Source organism: Carettochelys insculpta, chromosome 23, assembly GCF_033958435.1.
Source record: "Carettochelys insculpta isolate YL-2023 chromosome 23, ASM3395843v1, whole genome shotgun sequence".
Classification (NCBI taxonomy): Eukaryota; Metazoa; Chordata; order Testudines; family Carettochelyidae; genus Carettochelys; species Carettochelys insculpta.
Genome location: NC_134159.1, coordinates 6,242,154 through 6,263,137, shown reverse-complemented (window position 1 = coordinate 6,263,137; position 20,984 = coordinate 6,242,154). Strand labels below are relative to the sequence as shown.

Sequence of the window (20,984 nt, the reverse complement as noted above, 5' to 3'; positions counted from 1 at the left end):
TTTGAGCAACCTGGGATCAAAGGGATCCCTGGTGTAACCCTGTTGGCTTTGTCGGAGTTACTCAGGTGATAAATTATGGGCAATTTGACTTTCAAACAGGCCTTTGATTGCAGTTACCCTGCAGTGGCAGGTTACCAAAGAGTGCTGCAGAGAAGCTCCATTACCTGGCTATAAACCTGCGGGTGCTATCACCAGTGAAGATGGGTCAGTAAATTGCCAGGTGCTGCTGCAGTTGACTGCATCAAACTAGGATAGCCCACAGCCCTGCCCACCCTCTGTCTGCAGTTGTGCCGTGTACTCTGTCTAGCCTGATCCCAGTGTATCCTGTCCCTGCAGGGTACTTACCCTGGGCTCCCATCAATCATGATTTGCATCCTAATCTCATTTTACCCATCATGGTTACAGCCTCTGTGGCCAGCTCCTTGGGAGAAGGAGCTGTAATGCTGGAAGCCCTATAGCATATAATAATTGACTGGTGTGAAGATTTAAGGCTAAAACTTTTCAGTTTGCATGTTTGAAATTAGGCACTTAAAGAAGACCTACGAGGTGATTGGCCTGCTTGGTTCACCAGGGCAGTTAATGTATTAGAGCCCAGAGGAGGGTAACCAAAAGTAAGAGAGGTAGCCGAGTTAGTCTGTATCTTCAGAAACAACAAGAAATCCTGTGGTACCTCATGGACTAACAGATATTTTGAAACATTAGCTTTTGTGGGCAAAGACCCGCTTCATCAGATACATGAGTGGGGGCAATTCAGAGGGGGATTTAAAGAGACAGTTGTCTCAGTGAACCAAAAAGTGTAGATGATATGTGAGGAAAGGTTAAAAGAATGGGGCATGTTTAGTCTTGAGAAAAGAAGGGGCCACAAAACGGCCCTGTGTTGTCACCAAGAGGAGTGCGATCGGTTGCTGTTCATGGCCACTGGGGTAGCACAAAAAGAAATCTGCTTATTTTTTTTTTCTTTTGCAGCAAGGGCGATGCAGGTTAGATATGGGGAAAACACCTTGCGTCTCTGAGGACAGTCTCAGAGGGGCAGCCGCGTTAATCTGCATTGTCACCAAGCAAAACAAAGATCTGGTATTAGCAGTTATTCTCCAGATCTGAAGAAGTGGGCCTGTCCCGCAAACGCTCATCGCCTAATAAATAATAATACTAGTCTTTAAGGTGCTACAGGACTGTTTTTTGTTTTGCTTTATCCCTAAGGACAGTTAAGTGCTGGAGCAGGATACCTAGGAGGTTGTGAATCCCCAATGGTGAGGTTTTTTTGAGAACAGGTTGAACAAACACCCGTCGAGGATGGCGTGGTTTTACTTGGGCTATGGTTACACTAGGGAAAGTAAATTGACTGCAGATATGTAATTCTAGCTACAGCAATTGTGTAGCTAGAATCGATGTATCTACAATCGACCTACCTGGCCGTCATCACTGAGGAAGGTTGACGGGAGGCTGATTTTGTGCATTCCTCCCAGAGGGGCAAAATTGAACCCTGGAAGATCAACCCTGAGCATTTGAATCTTCTGGGCCGGTGTAGACATAGCTTAGGTCTTGCTTCAGCACATGGGGAAAGATTAAGACTCAGAGCTCTACATGTCTATCGTTCTGGAAACAGTCTGGTTTCTGAAGGTGCTGAATGCCCACCGAAGCCCCTTTCAGCTAGCTGCCCAAAGGTGCATTTTGACACCTGATCCGAACATTTTACCATGAGGGAGTCACTTAGGAATACAGCTGGTGTCGGAGCCAGGATATGAACTCCCAGGACTTCCTACTTTCCAGATTAGATCAGGTCTCTTGAGAGTAGAGAAAGGCAGCTGCAGTATCAAAGGAGGGGACAGAAGCTAAGGACTTACATGCTATTATGGTAACAAACTTTGTTAATCTTCTCTCTTTCTAGGCCCGTGAGCACAAGGTAGGTTTAGCACGTGGTCTGGTGTTCTTGCCCTGTGCTTAAGGGATGCAGTTTTCTGGTGGAAGGAATTAACTTGCTGGTGCAGGGTGCAGAAGGCATGTTTTGAAGTAGGGGAGAGGGACTCAGACTTGCAAACGTTTATGCCTTTTTGTGGTCTGGAGGTGTTCTCCTAGCATGACCTAACTGTTCCCTCTTGGTGCTGCAGGGCTCTGGCATGGCCGGGCATGGTGAAGGTGCTGGATGCATAAAAGGATGTTTTACTAGGGACTAAGAGACTCTTTCTTTTCTACAGGGGCCAGCTGGAAATCAGCAGTCTTGTCCCTTTGGGCCCCAAGTACGTTGTGAAGTGGAACACTGCCCTCCCCCAGGTGCAAGTGGTGGAAGTGGGGCAGGAGAACAGCACATACGACAAAGACAGTGTGGTCATCCAGAACGCGGGTGCCAAAAAACATGTGCCCTCCAGCCAGTCGTCCCACAGTGAGTAACTGCTGCGGGGGGTAACATACCAGCTTAGTGCAGTGTGTCTTCCTCTAGTGGCTGCTCCACAGAGGAGAAGAGTCCTCTCCTGTTCCTAGCCAGTGGAGTTACTCCTTCATTTCCTGTGACGGAGCCCTGGTTTTAGTGGTGAAGTGGGGGAGTGCGGGAAGTAGAGACTGGAAAGGGAAGGGATAGGATGGGGAACAAGGGAATCTGCAAAGACTGTGGTGCAGCCAGCTCCAGGCTGGGAAGGGGGATGCCGGCAGCTCCTCTCTGGTCCCTGGCTCATTCCTGGGCCCCCCAGCAACTGCTCCAGCCTCTCCAGGTCCCATCCGCATATTAGCCCCCTGCGTGTGCACCAGCCCACATTGGGTGCAGAGCCCCGGCTGTGTATTGCTGGCTGGGCCTATGTGGTGACATTTTTCTGATGACTAACAAACTTCACCTGTGGATCTTGTGGGTGAGAGAGGACGACTTCTGCTAGCACTATGGAAACCACAGCTGTAGAAACCTCTGCAAGTGGCAGATGTGGGCTGGAAGTTGCTTGTGTCGCCCATGACCAAAGGCCAAGAATCTGGAGCCCTTTGCTGCTTGTATTCCTGGACAGGTCTCATTGAGTCACCGCCCGTTGCTGTGCCCTGCTCAGTTTTGCCCTTTCCAGCTGCTTTTTTTCTGTTCTCCTGGATTCATGGCTATTGGATGTAACTACTGTCTTTTGAACTTGTTTTGGCGCCAATTTCTTTATGCCACAAGAAGCTGCCTTTGTTCCACTTTAGCTGTCGGAACAAATGACCTAGAGATGTGGTGGGATCATCGTGTGTGATAGGGTATGGTCACAGAAGACCCATTGGGATGTTCCCTAGGGTTCTGATCATGTCACTGACACTCACTTTCTTGTTTGCTGGGGCTCCCCCACCACTCTGACCTGCTGAGCCAGATCTCCCCCAACCAAGGCACAGAGATGAGGTTACTGCACGCCAGCAGAGCAACGCAGACCCTGTTTAACCACATCTCTGGGTGGAAGCAGTTCTAGGGCCCAGCACACAGGGAATCAACCCCCAGAAGGGATCAAAACCCCAAATAATTTTGCGTCTTTGTGCAAAAACTTTGCCTAGGAATGGCTCATTAGGTGAGCCCTCTTTATCAATGAAAGGGCACAGTGGTAGCCCTCCCCAGGTAATAACAATTTACACTGGGTTTGATAATCCTAGAATCATAGAACACTAGAACTGGAAGGGACCTCAAGAGGTCATCGAGTCCAGTTCCCTGCCCTCTCAGCAGGACCAAGCACAATATAGACCATCCCTGATAGTTGTCTATCTAACCTGCTCTTAAATATGTTCAGCAATGGAGATTCCACAACACCCCTAGGTAACTTATTCCAGTATTTAACCACCCAGACAGTTAGGAAGTTTTTCCTTATGTCTAATCTAAACCTCCCTTGCTGCAGTTTAAGCCCATTGCTACAGAGCCAAAGAGAACAATTTTTCTCCCTCCTCCTTGTAACCCCCTTTGAGGTACTTGAAAACCGCTATTATGTCCCCTCTAAGTCTTCTCTTCTCTAAACTAAACAAGGCCAGTTCTTTCAGTCTTCCCTCATAGCTCATGTTCTCTAGAGCTTTAATCATTCTTGTTGCTTTTCTGTGGCCCGTCTCCAATTTTTCCACATCTTTCTTGAAGTGTGGTGCCCAGAACTGAACACAATACTCCAACTGAGGCCTAATGAGTGCTGAATAGAGCGGAAGAATGACTTCTCGAGTCTTGCTCACAACACTCCTGTTAATACATCCTAGAATCTTGTTTGCTTTCTTTGCAACAGCCTTACACTATTGACTTATATTTAGCTTGTGGTCCAGTATGAACCCTAAATCTCTTTCTGCCATACTCTTTCCTAGACAGTCGCTTCCCATTTTATATGTATGAAGCTGATTGTTTCTTCCTAAGTGGAATCCTTTGCATTTGTCCTTATTAAACTTCATCCTGTTTACCTCAGACCATAATAGACAAAAGAGTTTTTATTTGGCAAACCAGCAGGATTTAAGTGGGTATAGATAAGGACAGGCAGATCAAAGTGAGTTGCCAAATCAAACAAAAGAGAATACGTGCGGGTAATTCTATTCTTATGAGTTCTTACCCTAAATAACTGTCTTCATATCAGGTGAAATCTTCAGGTCAGAAATGATCTTATCCTGACTTGGGTCTCCAGTGACGTTCTCTGTCTTTCTTAGGGTGCGTCAGGCAATTTCCAAGGCAGGCTGATGACAAAAGATGGAGGGAACACCAGGGTCCCTTTCTACCTTTTCCCCATGGAGGGAGTTCTCTTTGTGTAAGACTATACTCGAAGATGGAGCTATCCAAGTCCTTCTTAGGCAGTCTGCCATTGCCCCACCAGATTGCATGTTCATAGACAGGCTCCTCAGATGTGGATTGACGTCCATTACTTTGGCTTAGTACTGCTCTGCCCTCATAAACTGTACTCTTCCAGTGGAATAGCCACACCTCATGTTGAGCTCTTCACAAACATGTGACATACAAATATGCAGACGCGACGTGTAACTTCAACCGCGAGAATGATACCTGCACAGACGTAGGTTTTGCAGCTCCAGCAGGTTGTTAACGTCAAAAATGGTAGGCCGCAAGCCACTTCTCGTCCAAAGCATTTCTGAGTTATGCCTATTTCTCGTCTTAACCCATTGTCCACAAAGCTTGGGGGCAGGGGTTGTCACAGTGCGGAGTCTTTAAAATGCGACTGAGAAGAAAAGATGGGCCCCAGGGCAATCCTAATCTGAGTCTGATGTGAGGGTTATGCAGATCTGGCAAGGGCGCCATTTTGGGAGGGCAAAGGGGGCTACAGTGCATGTACCAGGATGCCGCTGCTCTTCTCCTTCCCCTCACTCTCAGGGAGTGAGAGGAAAGCACACTGCTTGTGTCGCTCACTCCCTCCCAGAGCCATTTTCCCAAGCTGTGTACTTTCCCCTCGCTCGCTAAAGGTGAGGGGAAGGGGAAGAAGACCCAGCAGGATCCCAGTACACATGGCCATAGCCCTTCCCATCCCCCGCGCTCCTGGAGTGGTGCCTTTGGATTCTGGCCTACAGTATGCAGATGTCAGGCAGCTTCTTAGCATGTGCACAGGATGCCTCAGGCAGCACATGACCAGGATTCATCCCTGAATTTGGTCCACTGGTTGGATCGTTAGGCTTTCCTGGCTTGGGAGTGTGAGGTAGCTGCTGATCCGTGGCCCCCTCGCCCACGCTCCTGGGGTAAAGCTGTATCATCCCTCCTGCCTTTGAAATGCACAGGGAATTTGGAAGTCTCCTTCTGCAGTCAGACTATGGTGCCCGAGGAGTTTGACTGCAAAGGAAAGACAAAAGTGGTGGCACAAGGAATCAAGGGAAGCCCAGCTCAGAACTGTGGAATATGGGAAGGCCAGGGCTGGGTAGCACTGGCAGTGTCTGTGCTAGGTGTCCCCATGCGGCCGTGCTAACGTAGTCCAGTCTGGCATTCCAGCCCCTGCTGCTTTTCTGCCCCTCAACAGGCACTGCCGGTTGTATGACAGCCCAATGCGAACTTGCTTCCTCCTCGCGACCTGAGTTGGGATTTGTGGCCTCATCTTCAGAAGTGTCAGCCGACGTCCCACTGAGCCCCTCTCTGTCCACTAACGCCTTGCTTCCCCCTCCAGATAAGGTGTACCTCGGTCCTCCCCGGCTCTTCCAGGAACTCCAGGATTTGCAGAAGGATCTGGCTGTGGTGGAGCAAATAACCCTCCTCATCAGCACCCTCCACGGTACCTACCAGGTAACAGCAAGGCTGTTCCCCTTCATGCTCTGCGTCTCCAGCCCAATTCCTGCCAGCGGCTCACTGGGCAGTTGGGAATGGGATTGACTAAAGCAACCCTAATTCCCCTGTGGTCAGCAAGGCACAAGTTGGTTTCTGACTTGGGCCTAACCAGGCAGGACCAGGGCTGGGGGAAGCCATGGCAGTCTGGTAACGGCAATCAGCCCCAAAGGGGACGAAGAACATAACCTCAGCCCCAGCTAGAGAGAGGCTCTGAATGAGGTTTCTGCCTCCATTGTTTCTAAAGCAACTGTTTTTCTTCACTCTTCACAGCCCTCCCTGCCTTCTCGCACACCTGCTCCAAACATTGCTATGCTGCTCTGTAGCTGGGGAAACAGGTGCCTCCTTGCTCTGTGGATGGCTTTTGGCTTCCCCAGAAACCTACAGACCTGCCAACTTCTTGGTGGACTTTGTTCCACAGCCTTGGCCATGCAGGTGCCTGTGCTAGTCCAGGGCCCTGCTCTTTGCTGATGCTGGGTGGGCTTTTGGGTGCTGTGGGATGGTAACTCTTGGACCTCTCCCACGCCGACGCCTGCATCTCAGCGGGGTTTCCTTTTCTCTCCCTCTCCCAGAATCTGAACATGACCGTGGCTCAGGATTGGTGCCTGGCCCTGCAGAGGATGATGAGGGTGAAAGAGGAGGAAATCCACTCAGCCAACAAGTGCCGCCTCCGTCTCCTGCTTCCAGGGAAACCGGACAAGTAAGTCTGCTCTTTGATCCTGTGGGTGGGACATTTCCTGCTGCAGCTCTGAGCGCAGAGACAGACTCAGAGGGGAAACACCTTAGGGTATTCTAGTCACTGCTGACAGGCCAGTACAGAACTGCATCCTGTCATGCGATCAGTCCAGGTGTGTGCCTCAGGGGAGGGAAGCCTTTGTCAGAGTGTAACAATAAGGTCCCGTTTATACCTAGTGCCCCATATGTCTCTCTTGGCCAGGGCAGCCAAGGTTGTCCTGACTAGGTTGGGATGTACCAGAACAAACAACCAGCTTAATGCCAGATGCTTTGGAGCTGGGATTATGCCTTACTCTTTGAGGAGATGCTAAGAAGTTTCATGGTGGAGCCGGAGATGGCTCCTGAGCTGGTGGAAATCAGCTTGGAGTGGTGCTGCACTGTTTGACACTGAAAAATCTGTCCCAGTGTGCTCCTGGCGAATCGTGGCTCCTCTTTCCTCCCTCCCATTGTTGATGCTCTTATGTCTAGTCCAGAGTGAAGGGCAGGCGGCTGTGACAGCTACAGCAGGGATTGGTCCTCTCCTTTCTTTTGACATGCAGTTCCCGAGTGTGGTAGCCCTGGTTAGGCCAGGTCTGGGCATAGCTGCTAAAGCCGCTCCTAGCCCTGTGCTCTGCAGGGCATGAGGGTCACGGCTCAGGAGCTAACAGCTGCCTCACCTGGGCAGTACTGGTGGTGAATCCTGAGCAGCAGCCGCTCTGTGGACCCCAGGCCAGCCCCAGCTATGTCTCCTGGTAGAGCCATGGGCCTCGTGGGTGATGTACCACAAAACTGACTCCAGTAGCGGCAAAGGTGAACTTAGTGCCTGACAGTACAACAGGCTGATGGGTCTGTTGCAATCAGGTAATATGTGAATGCCCAGCCTGCCGACCACATGGTCAGTGCATTTCCAGCCCTACCTTTCCCGTGGCTCGCCCCCCACGTGCCCTGGTAGACAGCTCACACAGGTGGTTGCACTTCTGTCATTGGGGAGGTGCCCTGTGGCACAGAAGGGAGCTACACAAGGGCTGGAGTGGTGCTAGGAGCCTGACTCCATCAATGACTTTCAGTCCGACTCAGAATGGAACTGAGTTTTCACCTCCATCATCCTCCTATGGCAGGTCCGGCCGTCCCATCAGCTTCATGGTGGTCTTCATCACCCCCAACCCGCTCAGCAAGATCTCCTGGGTGAACCGCCTGCACCTGGCAAAGATAGGACTGAGTGAGTAACCCTGTCTGCGTGGGCCGGGCACCCATCCCTCCGGATGCAACAGAAGGGGTGGGGAAGGGAGGGCCTGGTGAGGCCTGTATTCCCCTTGATAGGGGAGGAAAATAGGGATCCATGGGGCATTCTGGGGTGTGTGTTTGTGAGTGGTGAAGCACTATCAGAGCTGCAAAGAAGAGCCTGACTAGGGAGGGCCTTTAGCTCCCCTGTGTCACCCAGGAATCTCAGAGCAGACCTGTGGACGCCACTTCTCCGAGTCAGGGAGGTCTTTAGCGAGGGGCCAAATTAATCCTTTGTGTTGCTTCATGAAGATGAAGGGACCCAGCTTTCCACTGCCTTATGCACCCACCCAGTGTGCAGTGCTCCTGTGCTGACTTCATCGTGTTTCACTCTTATACCTATCTCATAGAACCAGAAGGGACCTTGAGAGGTCACTGAGTCCAGTCCCCTGCCCTTGTGTTCTGCATTGGTACACCTGTCTGTGCAAATGGCAAGGCAGTGGAGAACTGTGGTCCGGATGGGCTTGGGTCTGGCTTGGTTTGTGCACTTCTGGTATATGACTGGAAAGTGGTCTCTCTTACCAGCCGTCCTTCCTGTTGCTTTTGATGCTTTGGAAGCTTATTCCTGCATTCTTACTGTTTCATCCGGGATTGATGCCAATGAAAATGGCTGTGATTTTCTTGCCTGCAGATCTTTCGGTTCTGCAGCACAGCAGGTATTCTCGTACCAGGGCTATTTCCTGAGGAGTGTTTGTCTGAATGGAAGCTGTGCCGCCTTTCATCATCCTCCCCTTCGCCCCCCACTGAATAGTAAAGACCCAAGTGTTGGCAACTGTTGCAGTCGCTCTTTGCTGCTGGAGGCCCTGGGTTGTCCGACAGAATGTAGAGAACATCTTGCTTGCCGATTTCCCCCCGCCCCTGTGGATACTCTCGATTGCAGTGTCAGCAATGAGTTGGATGTGATGATGCAGTTTTCTCTGACTTGTGCCTCTGTGCTTTTAATAACCTGCTTTTGTAGCCCTCCCTCCCGTCTCCCTGAGCGGCTAAGTGCCAGGTGCTGTGGGAGTGTCTCTCTGAAACGGGAAAACAGATTTGGGTAGCCAGAAAACCCCATCAAAGGACAAATTGAGGCAAAACGTGCAGAGAGGAGCTGTGTAAGTCAGGGATGCGGGTTCAGATTTCAGAGTGCTACAGTCTTTAGTCTCTGGAAGCTCAGGAGAAGGTGTTAAAAAAAAAAAAAATCAGTCTATTTTGGGAGTCTTTATGGCTTCGTCTAGGTTTCCTATGACAAAATTACCAGCCCAGCGCAAACAGGGCCCTGCTGATGGATGCGAGCCCTGTAGTAAGTTCCCAGGGTTAATTTCCATTTGGCCACAATATTTAACATACCGGTTTTGTTTCTGGCAACCTTTCTGGTGAAACCGAGCTATGCACCTTCCTGCGTAGTAGCCTGGCGTACCCTCAGCATCAGTAGGAGCTTACGGATGCCGGCCTTTTATGAAGAGGCACTAGGAAAGGCCGGTAATTTCACTATGTTGGGGCCTTGATTGAGGAAAGCCCCTGAGCATGTTCGACTTCCAGCATGTGCTGGACATCTTTTGAGCTCCCTGAGATGAAGGTACATCCTGAATAGGGATGCAGGGTGTGGTTCACTTTGCCATCTAGTGGCACCTAAACCAGTTACGCAGAAAATGCATCTGCTCTAACAGCCTTAGCCAAGAGGCTTTTAGCTGAAACTGTGCAGGCTCTTGCACTAAGCTCCAGAGGACCGTGGTTCGAGACTACCTGTGGGCGGTTACATTCCCTGTTGGGAAAGTGTCAAAGCTGGGGCGGGTGACTTTTCCTCCACTCCGCAGGGCTTAGAAAAGTGTGTGTGTGGCAGTGGAGGGGAGTCCCAAACCAACACTTTAAACTTGCTTCATACTGGGCAAATAGTACCCGGCCTAGACCTGTTGTTTTCAATCTGAGGGTCAGGGAAAATTGTGCACCTGCCATTTGGGGCGGTGGCTTGTGAGTGGCGGCAGAGAGGGGAAAGAGAGTTTAGGCTGAGATGACTCTGGATATCTGCTGTCTCATTCTCGTTAAGGATGTAAACAGGGAGTATTTTTCCCAGGGGAAGGGCTTGTCTTGGAAGCATTAATTAGCATTCCTCTCTTTTCTGCTAGCCAGCATGCGTGGTCATGACAGTCAGGTATGGCAAGAAGAGAACGGCCAGGCAGGGAGTTGATGGTGCGCCAGCCACCTTTTTGGAATGAGCTCCTTGGCTGAGGCTAGTGGCACAAAGGCTAACCTGGGTTAGTCAGTCAGAAAACAGGGCAGCGGGTCCACTTCTGCATGTCACATGAGGAGCCGTGAGCCCTCTGTGCGCACAGCCCCAGGCACCGTCGCTCTCCTGCTGCCCACGCAGGGGTGGGGACAGCACCTCCACATTCCCACACCCCACAAGTACACGTCTCCTCTGAGGTCCCCAAATACCCTCCTTCTCCTCCCACAGCACCCCTAGGATACCATCCCTCTACATGTACACAGTTCCATGGCCGCCCCCCAGCACCATTCTGCACCCACGTGAGCATCCATCCTCCACAGCCTCAGGGCATCATCCCCCACCAGAGCTGGGGAGCTCTGTGCCTCCATCCAGGATGTGCTGGGCTCAGGGCAGCAGCAGCCACACAATAGGCCTCAGTGAGGTCACCGTGCACATCCTGCAGTTCAGCACTTGCAAACCAGCATGGCTGGCGGAGGGAGGCAGGTTATGCAGAGGGGTCTCAGTCCCTGGGACCTGGCGTGTTATAAGCTGCCCGTTCCACCTGGCATGCGGGGTTCTTCTTGGGCTCTTGCACTATTCTCCTGCCTTGTATGAAGCACAGGAGGGGAGGAACCTCTACTGCCCACACCTGTTTACATGGCAGCCCGGCTTATGTCTGTCTTAATCCGAGTTCATGTAACCAAACCCTCCAACATCCTGGCCTACCCAGCAGGCAGTGCTTTCTGGGCAAGGCAAGAGACTCAATGGTATTGCATTGCCAGCCTCAGTTGCTGGTGACAGTGCTGTCACCGTGAAGCTGGAAGGAGGGACACTGTCTCCTTGTGTCTCTAAAACCAGAGGTGCTGGTGTGACGGTCTCGCCTGCTTTGAACTGCCTAACTAGACTGGTGTACCATGTGCGCCCAGGGCGTGCGGGGAGAATGTCCATCTGGTCTCCGATCGGAGAGGACTATGTATCGCAACTCAGGGAGCCTGGCATAGCACCTTGGCAGCTCTGCTTAGGCTGAGGAGCAGACTGGGGAGGGGATCTGGGCTGTGTAAGTGAGCGTGGCTGTGTCTGAGAGAAGCCTGAGGGCATGACCCAGCCCCAGGAGCAGCGGCCAGAAGGATGTGTTGAGTGTTCACTTCCAGCGTGGAAGAAAACCTGTCAGTCCCTGAAAGGAAATTGCAGCTCTCCCAGGACCCTGGCACTGGCACTGTGCAGCACTGAAGTACTTTGAGGGCATTCATGCCCCTTTCCCTTCCACTTCTTTGGCCCCCCCTTGCTCCTTGATTATTGCAAGGACCCATTCCCTCTGTCTGGGAGCTCAGCCAGACAGTCCTGTCTTTTAGTTTTCCATCCGTCTGAAAGGCTGAGCTCTAGCATTGGACACCACCTGGCAACCTGTGTTTGTACAGGAGGGTCAGACTAGATCAGGGTTCTGCAACCTGCAGCTCTGGGGCCGCATGCTTTAAGGACTTCTTTGTGGCTTCTGAAGCTATAGTTGCAAAGTTTAAAAAACCCCAAAACCCTCTGATTATTTTTGATAAACAGTGAATGTCTAAAATCTCAAAAATGAACCACTCACATCTAAATAGCAAACGATACGTGATCTTGGAATGTTGGATAACCCCCCTAATGTCCCTAAGAGAGAGAGGGGAGGTTCAGGAATGAAAGTCAGGGAGACAGTGCTACAAACACACACTTCAAGTGTGACGAAATAGAAGATGTAAAAAGCTTGCAAATGTCCTGCAGTAAACATGTATCACGCTACAAATCCTTGTGTGCACTGTTCTTAAAACAGGGGTTACAAAAAGTACGGTTTGGCATTACTTATTAAGGACCACCTGGTATTCACATGCTTTGCAGTTGTTCAATTATTGAGTGGTTTACCGAATTGAGGGGGGGGGGAAAGGCTTTTCTTGCCCTTTTGCTAGCTGACCCCTGGACTAGATGATCCCAATGGTCTCTGAAGCAAGTGGAATTGGCTGCTGTGGAAGAAAGGATATTGCATTGGATGGCTCCTGGTTACACGTTGTGGCCATTCCTGTGTTCCTAACTGAAGCAGAAGGAACTCAGCTGACCACAGGTTTCACCATAGGTCACTGAAGCCCATGCTGTGGGTTTCAGTGCATTGCACGCCATGCCCAGATAAACTCCTAAATGCCATGCCTGCGCCTGCCTGTTCCTTCCCAGGCTTACCTGGCTCTCCCACTGACCTGCAGGGCAAGATGTTTGTGTGCAGCATTTGATTAACGCTCTTTGTTTTGCATGTAACCTTCTGTAATTAAAGCCCCTAGCAGCTGTCAGCGCCCTGGAAATCACTGAAATAAATAACTCCAGCTCCTACTGCCGGGGGGCTTTCTTGGGTGTGTTGGCTCTGAATGCTGAGGAAATGGGCTAGCAGTTAGGGACTAGCTGCTTCTTCACCCACACTGCAGGGTTCTGGTGGCTGTCCTCTTCTCGAAGCTTTCGAGTTCACACAGTGAAGCCGGGAAAGGATCTGTGTGCATGCAGCCTTTATGCTGTGCCGGCCCACAGCTGCCGTGTTGGGTTGGAGTCTTGTAACGTGTTGGACAGGTACTTCCTGGTGTGGTCACCTTTTGCCAATGTTGAGAATCGTGCCTGTAGAACGATTACTCAGCCTTCCCCACCCCCTTTCGTGAGTTGTGTTTGACGGTCTGGCACAGTGTGGTCTCATGCTTGGCGATGCCTTGGCGGGGTCTGTTCTGCAGCTGTCTCTGTGACAGGAAGAGAATAACGAGATTGAAAAAGGTCCCTGGCCCAGGGTCTTTTTCCAAGCCCTCGGCATCCACCATTGAGACTAGATTTGTAGCTGAGCTCTGCACTCAGCAGCTGCCGTCACGACTGGTGTTGAGCACTGATTGAAAATGTGGACACTGGTTTGATACCTGTATGGAAGCTAAGCTCTTTTGAGCCCTTTCATGAACGTAGGGGACCGGGGTGGACACGTGTGGCTTGGAACCAGGCAGCTTCTCACCTCAAGGCAGATAGCTTTCACCACTGCAAAGGCCACAAGATTTAACCAGAGGGCGATGAAGCTCTGTGCTTAGAGACATCTGCTCTAAAGAACGGGCGATGTTGGGGTCAGCATGTTGTGGGTTGTGACTCAGGCAGGAACCAGCTGGGAATTCTTCCGCAAGCAATTTTTCATCAAAAAGTGCCAAGTGTGAAACCGTGCTGGAGGTGAAGAAACTGCTGAGCCATGGCATTGGCGTTAGGGGAAAAAAAAATCAGTGTTGCGCCCTGTCGGATGCAGCCTGTAATTTATACCATGGATGGCAGAAGGCTCCCATTACGATGGCCAGGATTTTGAACGCTGACTAGTGCTGTGGTGTCCATCCAGTAGACGCCATAGTGGGGGCTGCTGTAGAAAACTAGCCGCGTTATTCTAAAAATATATTTTCTTGTTCAAGTCAGCTAGTTGCACTCAACCAGCCACGTGGCTAGTGGCTAGTGTGTTGGACCCCACGGGACTAGTGGCCTGGAGTACCTAGTCTGAGAGGCCTTGGTCCTCAGAGGGTCAGTGCTTGGCCATTGGGCCCCTTTTAAAGGGTCTTATTTGGGAGCCCCAGAACGGAGGTATCGAAATTCACCAGTCACTTTTGGAGAGTCCAACCCAATCTGCAGTTTGTCACCTCTAAGGTAGAACATGCCACAAAGGTGTCTCTTCAAATCTTCTCTTGTCTTGTAAATGAAGCACATCTCTGGGAGTTCACTGTGAGTGCCTGTGTAACCCCACAATGTCATCGGTGGAATTGCTTTTCAGAGCACGGTGGCCCTTTTGATCTCTTCATTGAACAGTGGAAAGAAAGGCAAATGGTTGTAGGCATCTGCAGCTCCCCTCCCCTCTCTGTCCTCCTGTCAGCTTCAAGTTCCCTGGTGGTACTTCTGTCCCCTCTTATCTTTGTTTCTATTTAACACCACCAGCCACTGCAGGGGAAAAAGAAGTTTAATGCAAGAAAAATTCATTTGAAATATTATTTGAATGCCTGGATTCCCCCAGGCTGGAAGGAGTTTTGATTCTCTTGTTTTTAACCGTTTATTTTTTTGCCTGGGGTGCCTGCGGGGACATCCTGTAACCACCAGTTAAGAATAAAAATGCATTAAAGCCTCATGTGAAGGAGCATTTTGTTCTGTTATTTCTTTTCCCTTTTTGGTCTTGTTGCTCGGGCCTGGCGCTCTGCAGCACGCTGCGGAGGGGAGCTCGGCCAAAGAGCCTCTCTTCATCCTTGTCCGTGCCAGAGACTGGAGTTTCAATATGGCTGAGGCTGGGTGCACCCCTGTGAGGTTCATTGGGAGCAGGTGATCTATATGCATTTTGCACACTGTTGATCAAATCTCGCTTTTCATCCCCTAAAGCTCCAAGCCAGCGTTTTTCAACTTTTTCATACAAGGGACTGGCTTGCTGCCTCCCTAAACAGTGTCCGGCAGATCCCGGGGATCGGCGCCCGTCTGTGGACCGGTAGCTGAGAGACATCAATAGACACGTTCTAGTGAGCTGAGAGTGCTAGGTGCCAGCCTGGCTGCTCGTGCGGATGCTAAGGGGGTAGCTGTGTCCGCGTGGCAAAAGCACAGGTAATGGTAGCGGCGATGGCAGCGCAGCTAACGAGGAGGGTGAACCCAGGGTCCTCTCTGAGCTTGTAGTAGCCGTCCAGGTCTGTGCTCACCACCACTCTCACTAGCCCTGCTGGCTGCACTCAGGTTAGCACAGGTAGGCCTGGCCTCCTGCACACCTTTCCCATGCTGCCTCAGACAGGACTAAGCCCAGGAAGGCGTCCTGCACTGCCCATAGGGAGGAGTAAGACCCAAGAGGGTTATCAGCAGGCTGGGGCTGCCCACACATGAAACCGGAGACTGCAAAGACCTGCAGGGGGTGGCGGGACCCTCTCACTAAGCCCAGCCTGGGCTTGGTGCCTCCGCTGGAGTGTAGCATCCAGTCTATAGCCCCCTGGGTGCTGCTCTAGATGCCCAACAGCTGCTTGTTGCTGGCTGAATTCTGGCTGCATCTCAGACCAGATGTTTTTCCGGTTGCACGCAGCCGCTGGCAAGGAGGCGCAAGCACTGCCTGCGGGTTAACCATTTGGTGGCAAGAGCAGGGAAGTTCTTAGCGCAGAAGAAGGTGTTCCTCTGCGATGGGGAAGTATAAAGCTCCCAGCTGGCCTTGCTCGAGGTTTACGTAGCCCAATTAAAGCCTTGTTAATGGTCTCTCTCCCTCCAGTTACTCTGTCATGCCGTATTGATCTGGGAATGTAAATTAAGTTGCAAGAAGTAAAAGCTCAGTTCCAGGCGCTCCTAAAGCAGCGGCTTTGGCTGCGGGGAAGCGTGTGGGTCCAGAGGAGGCTGCACATTCATTTTCGGTTTTACCTGATAGTGAAGTCCAGCAGCTGCCTCCAGGGAGGGGTCTGTGCAAGGAGCAGCAAAGGGCCAAGCACTGGGGAAGCAGTGCAGAAGGCCGCCTCTGATGGCGGGAGCTGGGGGCTAGGAGGGAACTGGGTCATTCTCATGTTTGGCTCACGCCCCCTCTCACGGGCGCAAGTTGGGAGTCTCTCTGCGGACTCAAACGGAGTAGTACTGGGCCAGGCTTGGCTCAGAAGGGAAGCTGGGCCCAGAGGGTCTGTAGACCTCTTTCGCTGGGGGCTCAGGAGATGACCGGGGGGGACAGGAAGTTGGGAGGCCGACTGGGGCTTAGCTTGGGTGCCCTCTGGCCAAGTTCTAAAGGAGAGTGGGCCTGGTTTACGGGTGATGTGGGGGCTGTGCTAAATAACAAGGATTGGAGATGGGGGCGGGGGTGGCAGGAGGGTCAGATTGAAAGCTGGGGTAAAGCTGAGCTAAAGGTGGGGCAAGGTGTCTTGGCAGTGCCGTGGATTCGGCTGGAACTTACCCAAGGGCGGGGAATCGCCATCACTTGGCATGTTTAAAAACTAGGCTGGGCAAACTCTTGGCGACGTGCGGCAGGGCACAGCCAGCTGAGCCAGAGAGAGGGCAGGCGGGTCGCTAGTGTCCAGGGGTATGGCCACACTGCAGTGAGACTCTGTAGCTGGCCCGTGGCAGCCGACGAGGGCTCTTCAGATGCAGTATAGCTTCTCTGGCTTGGCCTGGATCCCAAACTCTGGGGCTCTCCCGTAACCCAGGGTCCCATCCAAGCGCAGTGTCTACGCAGCAGTTAAACAGCCTGAGTCCAAGCCCCGCATTGGGCAAGTGTGTGTCTAGCTGCAGCACAGACGTACTCTGTATGCTCTGTATTCGGGGGTTGCAAAGCCCATGACTAAGGCTGCTGTGGCTGGGGGGAGCCTGAAATCCTTCTGCTGCAACATGCAAAGTTAACGCAGGCTGCCTGCAGTGTCGGTACAGGCCCCCAAGGGTCTGTCTGCAACGTAACCAGAGGTGGGCTTGCCAGCTGGAGTGCTGCTGAGCTAGCCTGGGTCTGGCACGTGGGGCTAACGATAGCAGCGTCGCTGTGGCGGCCTGGACCCCAGGGCGGGCTAGCGATGAGCGTGTGCCCAGAGTTGTGAGCAGGCCTCTGCAGCCCACGCTGAAGTCAGCATCGCTGCACCTTCACCGCTGTTTACTCGTGCTGGCTATTAACACTCACTCCACTCAGCCTAGCTGAGTGGCAGGGTTGTGGAGTGGTAGCCCTACCACAGCTCTCCATCCCCCGCGTGTTAAAGGAGCTGGAGGTGCTCGGTGTCCTGGCCGCAGGTGGAAAGGGAGAGATCCATTCAGGGAGCAAGTAGGGTAAGAGAGTGTTCCAGGAGCTCTGCAAATGACAAGAGCCCATTCCTACTGCAGTAGCTCTTGGGGACTTGCTTCCTCGGGCTGGAGGGTGAGTGCTGCTGGCTGAAGCTTCCCTCGTTGTAGAAGTTCCCCTGTCTTGTCTATCAAAGGCTGGTCTCCTCCAGCCAGGGAGCAGCTGTCCCCCTGGGGTGCATAGGGCAGGTTCAGAGGGGCCAGGGTTGGCTGGGCAAACCAGTATTCTAGGGTTGGGGGCGTGCAGGCCGGGCACAGGCATAGCAATGGATGTCGATGTGTGTGGTTCCCCCGCTAGCAGCTGCTGGGCTGTAGGGTGATTTCCCCAGGCTGTTTTGAGCCAGGCATGGTGGTGGAATCTCCATCCCAAGAGGTTTTTAAGTCCTGGCTTGACGAAGTCCTGGCTGGGATGATTTAGTCGGGGTTGGTCCTGCTTTGGGCAGGGGGCTGGACGCGATGACCTCCTGAGGTTCCTTCCAGCCCGAGGATTCTAGAGTTCTCTTGCAGATCTAATCTGACCCCTCCCTGGCTGTCTCTTAAAACAGTAGGTGGGAGGGGGTAGAAGAGGCTGGTTGGAGAAGAGGGGGAGACTCTGTTGTGAAAAATAGGTGGTGGTAGCTACTGGCTTCTTGGGCATTGCCTGCCGTGAATGGTCCTGGAGCAGCACCACTGAAAGCTCAGGTGGTGACGACATCACAGCGGTTGGTGTCTGCTCCTGTCTGCAAACAGGCCGTCCTGTTGGTTCATCGCTGGACTAGGAAATAAAGTGTCGGGGTTCTTGTCCGAGAGGTATGACTGGGCACGTCGCTCAGTCGCCTGAGCCTTCGTCCCTAGTCGCTGACTCAGCGGGACGCTCCCACGGGGCCCGGTGAGGGTAAAGACGTCATGCAAGGTGTTCTCATGTGATTGTGCTGGTGGGCCTGTAAGCACTTCATTAAGACCTGCCCACCCCACGCCTGAGGGCAGGGAGCACTTCAAAACCCAGCTTCCCGTGCAGAATGGGGATGTTTATTCTCTGAGACGCAGGGCTTGAACCCTGTCTCTGTCCCTGGTGGGCTGGGCACTGATCTCTGCTGGAGCCTCAGCTCTGCATATTTGGGCGCATTTGGGGAGTGCTGGATGGAAGGGAAGAGTCTCTATGAAAACCTGCAAAGCTTGTAACTTCTCTGCCTGTTCTGCTTGCCACAGGGGAGGAGAACCAGCCTGGATGGTTGTGTCCTGACGAAGACAAGAAGAGCAAGGCTCCCTTCTGGTGTCCCATCCTGGCCTGCCGCATGCCTGCCTTCTCCTCCAAGGCCCTCGACCTGCAGGTGAGAACCTGGTCTCCCCTCCCCCAGGCTGCGTAGGGTGCCGAGCAGAGCAGATGTGGGGTGAGCTCTAGGGCTGCCCCATGTGAATGCACCACCTCCCTCTGTCTGCGGCTTCTCCTGGCCTGCGCTGCCCTGCTCGTAAGGGGTGTGGAGAGGGGTTCCCCAGGCAGCGCCAGGGGGTTCACATCGCTTTGGGAGATGCTAGCCGGAGAAGGTGAAGGAGGGTTATAAGATTGGACAGCCCTGCTGCAGGGCAAGCCCGGGGCGTAGGGTCAGGGGGAGTCATTGTGTGGCTTCTGGGGTGAGGGAGGGAGTCTCTGACACTGGACTGCAGGCCGGTGGAAATCCCAGGTGCTCTCTCAGTGCTGTGTCCCTGGTAAGCTTGCCTGGGGCACTGTGGTCAGCTTGGTGCAGAAGCCCTGAGGAACTCCCTCGTGGGCGAGGGGCTGGATGAACACAGAACCCAAAGCCAGTCACTGCCTCTGTGGACCGGCCGGCTGTGTAAGTGGTCCAGCCTTGGTATGACGTGGGACGAACTCGGTAGCCCCCAGTTCAGGGAACACTTGGAGAGCTCAGTTCCCCTGTGAGTTAAGGCACTGGACTGGCACTCAGAGATCCTGGCTCTGTCACTAACTCACTGAGTGACTGGCAAGAGATTTCATCTCTCCGAGCGCTGTACCCAGCGGGGAATATCAGCCCTTCATTTCTGCTCTGTCTGGTCTGCCCGCTGTGACCCCCGGGGGCAGGGATAGTTTGGCCGTGGCTGTATGGACAGACCCTAGCACACGGGGGAGCTCCTCACAGTAGCCGGGGGGAGGGTTTGCCTTGCAGCGCTACCACAATCACAGGCAGCCGGGTTTGCCGGAGACGGACTGCTGGGGCTGGGGGGCTGCAGACGGCCCACGCGGGGGATGGTAGATGCAGCATTCCGCGGAAGAAGCCAGTGAAAACGGCTCGAAAGCTCCGGTTAGCTCTTGCTGGGTGACCTGCCTTCTCCCGTGGCTGGCCTGGGAGCTCAAGGCGTAACCTGCCTGGCTGCCTCTGCACACAGCATGCCCGCCGCAGGGCTCGCCGCTGCGCTGCTTTCCCGACAAGGGAGCCTGTTTGACCTTGGCTGCCTTGCCACGCTCTGCCCAGCGCTCTCTCTGCTTCGCTCCTGGCTTGTGTGTGGGGTGGAAGGACTTGAAGGTTAGATCTGCTCCTTGCACCTGTTGAGTCGCTGGACCGTGTGGTGGTCCCGATCCGCTTGCCTTGCTCCTGGAGTTGAACCGCCACTGCCTGTCCGCCTGCGACCCAGGCCTCGAGGGCAGCACCCAAGGCCTTCCTGTGCCGCCTGGGGAAGGGCAGTTCCCCTCCGTTGCCCCAGGGCACACCAGAGGGACATGCGAGGATCCCAGTTCCAGAGCAGCAGGTGGAAAAGGCACTTCCCCCCGGTGTGCTGCAGCAGCAAGGACCGAGCCGAACCTTGGCCCTGGTCTTGGTGCAGCTGCATGACCCGGGTGTGCAAAATTCATGCCCTCGAGCACTGTCGTGGAGCTGCCCAGGGCTGGGCGGGGGCAAGAATTGATTGTCAGCTTGGTACCGCCACTCGGAGGTGGGCTAGCAGCAGTGCTGGGAGACCTCCTTCCATCGATGCAGGACACTGGTGTTACGGCCGCCTGACTGCGGCAGCACGGCTGGGCCCCCATCGGTCGCAGAAACGTGCCCGTGCTGTGTTTGGAGGAGCTCTGAGCTCCGGGGGATGTCAGCTGGGCGCTGTTATGAGGCTGAACTGGGAAGGATCAATGACTCAGCCTGTTCCCAGTTCACACCGGCTCGGTGCTGATGTCCTGCAGCCGGCTGCCTAGGATAACTGAATAGGCAGAGTGGGCTGCAACCTGCCCTGCCTTCCTTGGGCCTCTAAAGGAGGGGGCGAGTCCAGCAGGTCCTGGGCTGATGGGAGAGTGGATTCTCCTTTACAGTCTAATGTGGACCAGAACGTATTGTGAGCCTGAGCCATCTGCAGGTTCAGAGCAGCAAAACATGCCCGAGCCCTGGAGGTGGGTGGCTTAGGGGACGGCAGCCCAGGTACCATTGCAGGTGTCATGGATTTCCTGTGTTTTTCGCCTGCTCCAATCCCACCCAAGCCAGGAAACGCCCCCCTCAAAAGCAGCCTCCGAGGAAATGTCCTGGCCAGTTGGTTTTTCTGAACACGGCCCCAACCCCGAAGCCCTGAAAGGGACAATGCCGTTATCCCAGGTCCTCAAAGCGTTTTAAGGTGGGAACCAATTAGCCCTCCCAGCAGCGTTCTGAGGCAGGGGAGTCGCATTCTCTTGGGGAGACTGAGGCACAGAGTCTCCGTGGCCAGAGTAGGACCCAGGAGTTCTGCCTTTCTCCACTGGACAGAGGCGTCTCCTCGGGCGTCATGGTGATCAGGGGTTAGCTAAGCAGGGCTGTTCAGGTAAGTGCCTCGCCCCTCGTGCTTCTATTTCAAGAGAGGGCCCCAGCCCCTGTCCCTCCCCCCACACCT

At 53.3% G+C, this 20,984-nt stretch overlaps 1 protein-coding gene across 11 annotated transcripts in view; it reads left to right on the top strand.

Moving 5' to 3' along the window:
• The window catches only part of ARHGEF10L (Rho guanine nucleotide exchange factor 10 like), a 207,770-nt gene that overhangs the window by 106,077 nt on the left and 80,709 nt on the right, over positions 1-20,984 (top strand). For 8 of the 11 annotated variants that reach the window (XM_074975935.1, XM_074975929.1, XM_074975933.1 and 5 more), the window contains 6 exons: positions 1,889-1,903; positions 2,196-2,380; positions 6,060-6,175; positions 6,787-6,914; positions 8,047-8,147; positions 18,354-18,475. In XM_074975935.1, the coding sequence (XP_074832036.1) occupies positions 1,889-1,903; positions 2,196-2,380; positions 6,060-6,175; positions 6,787-6,914; positions 8,047-8,147; positions 18,354-18,475 (667 nt within the window). The remainder of the gene's footprint in view (positions 1-1,888; positions 1,904-2,195; positions 2,381-6,059; positions 6,176-6,786; positions 6,915-8,046; positions 8,148-18,353; positions 18,476-20,984) is intronic. The other 3 variants (XM_074975932.1, XM_074975934.1, XM_074975939.1) reach the window with 1 other exon arrangement.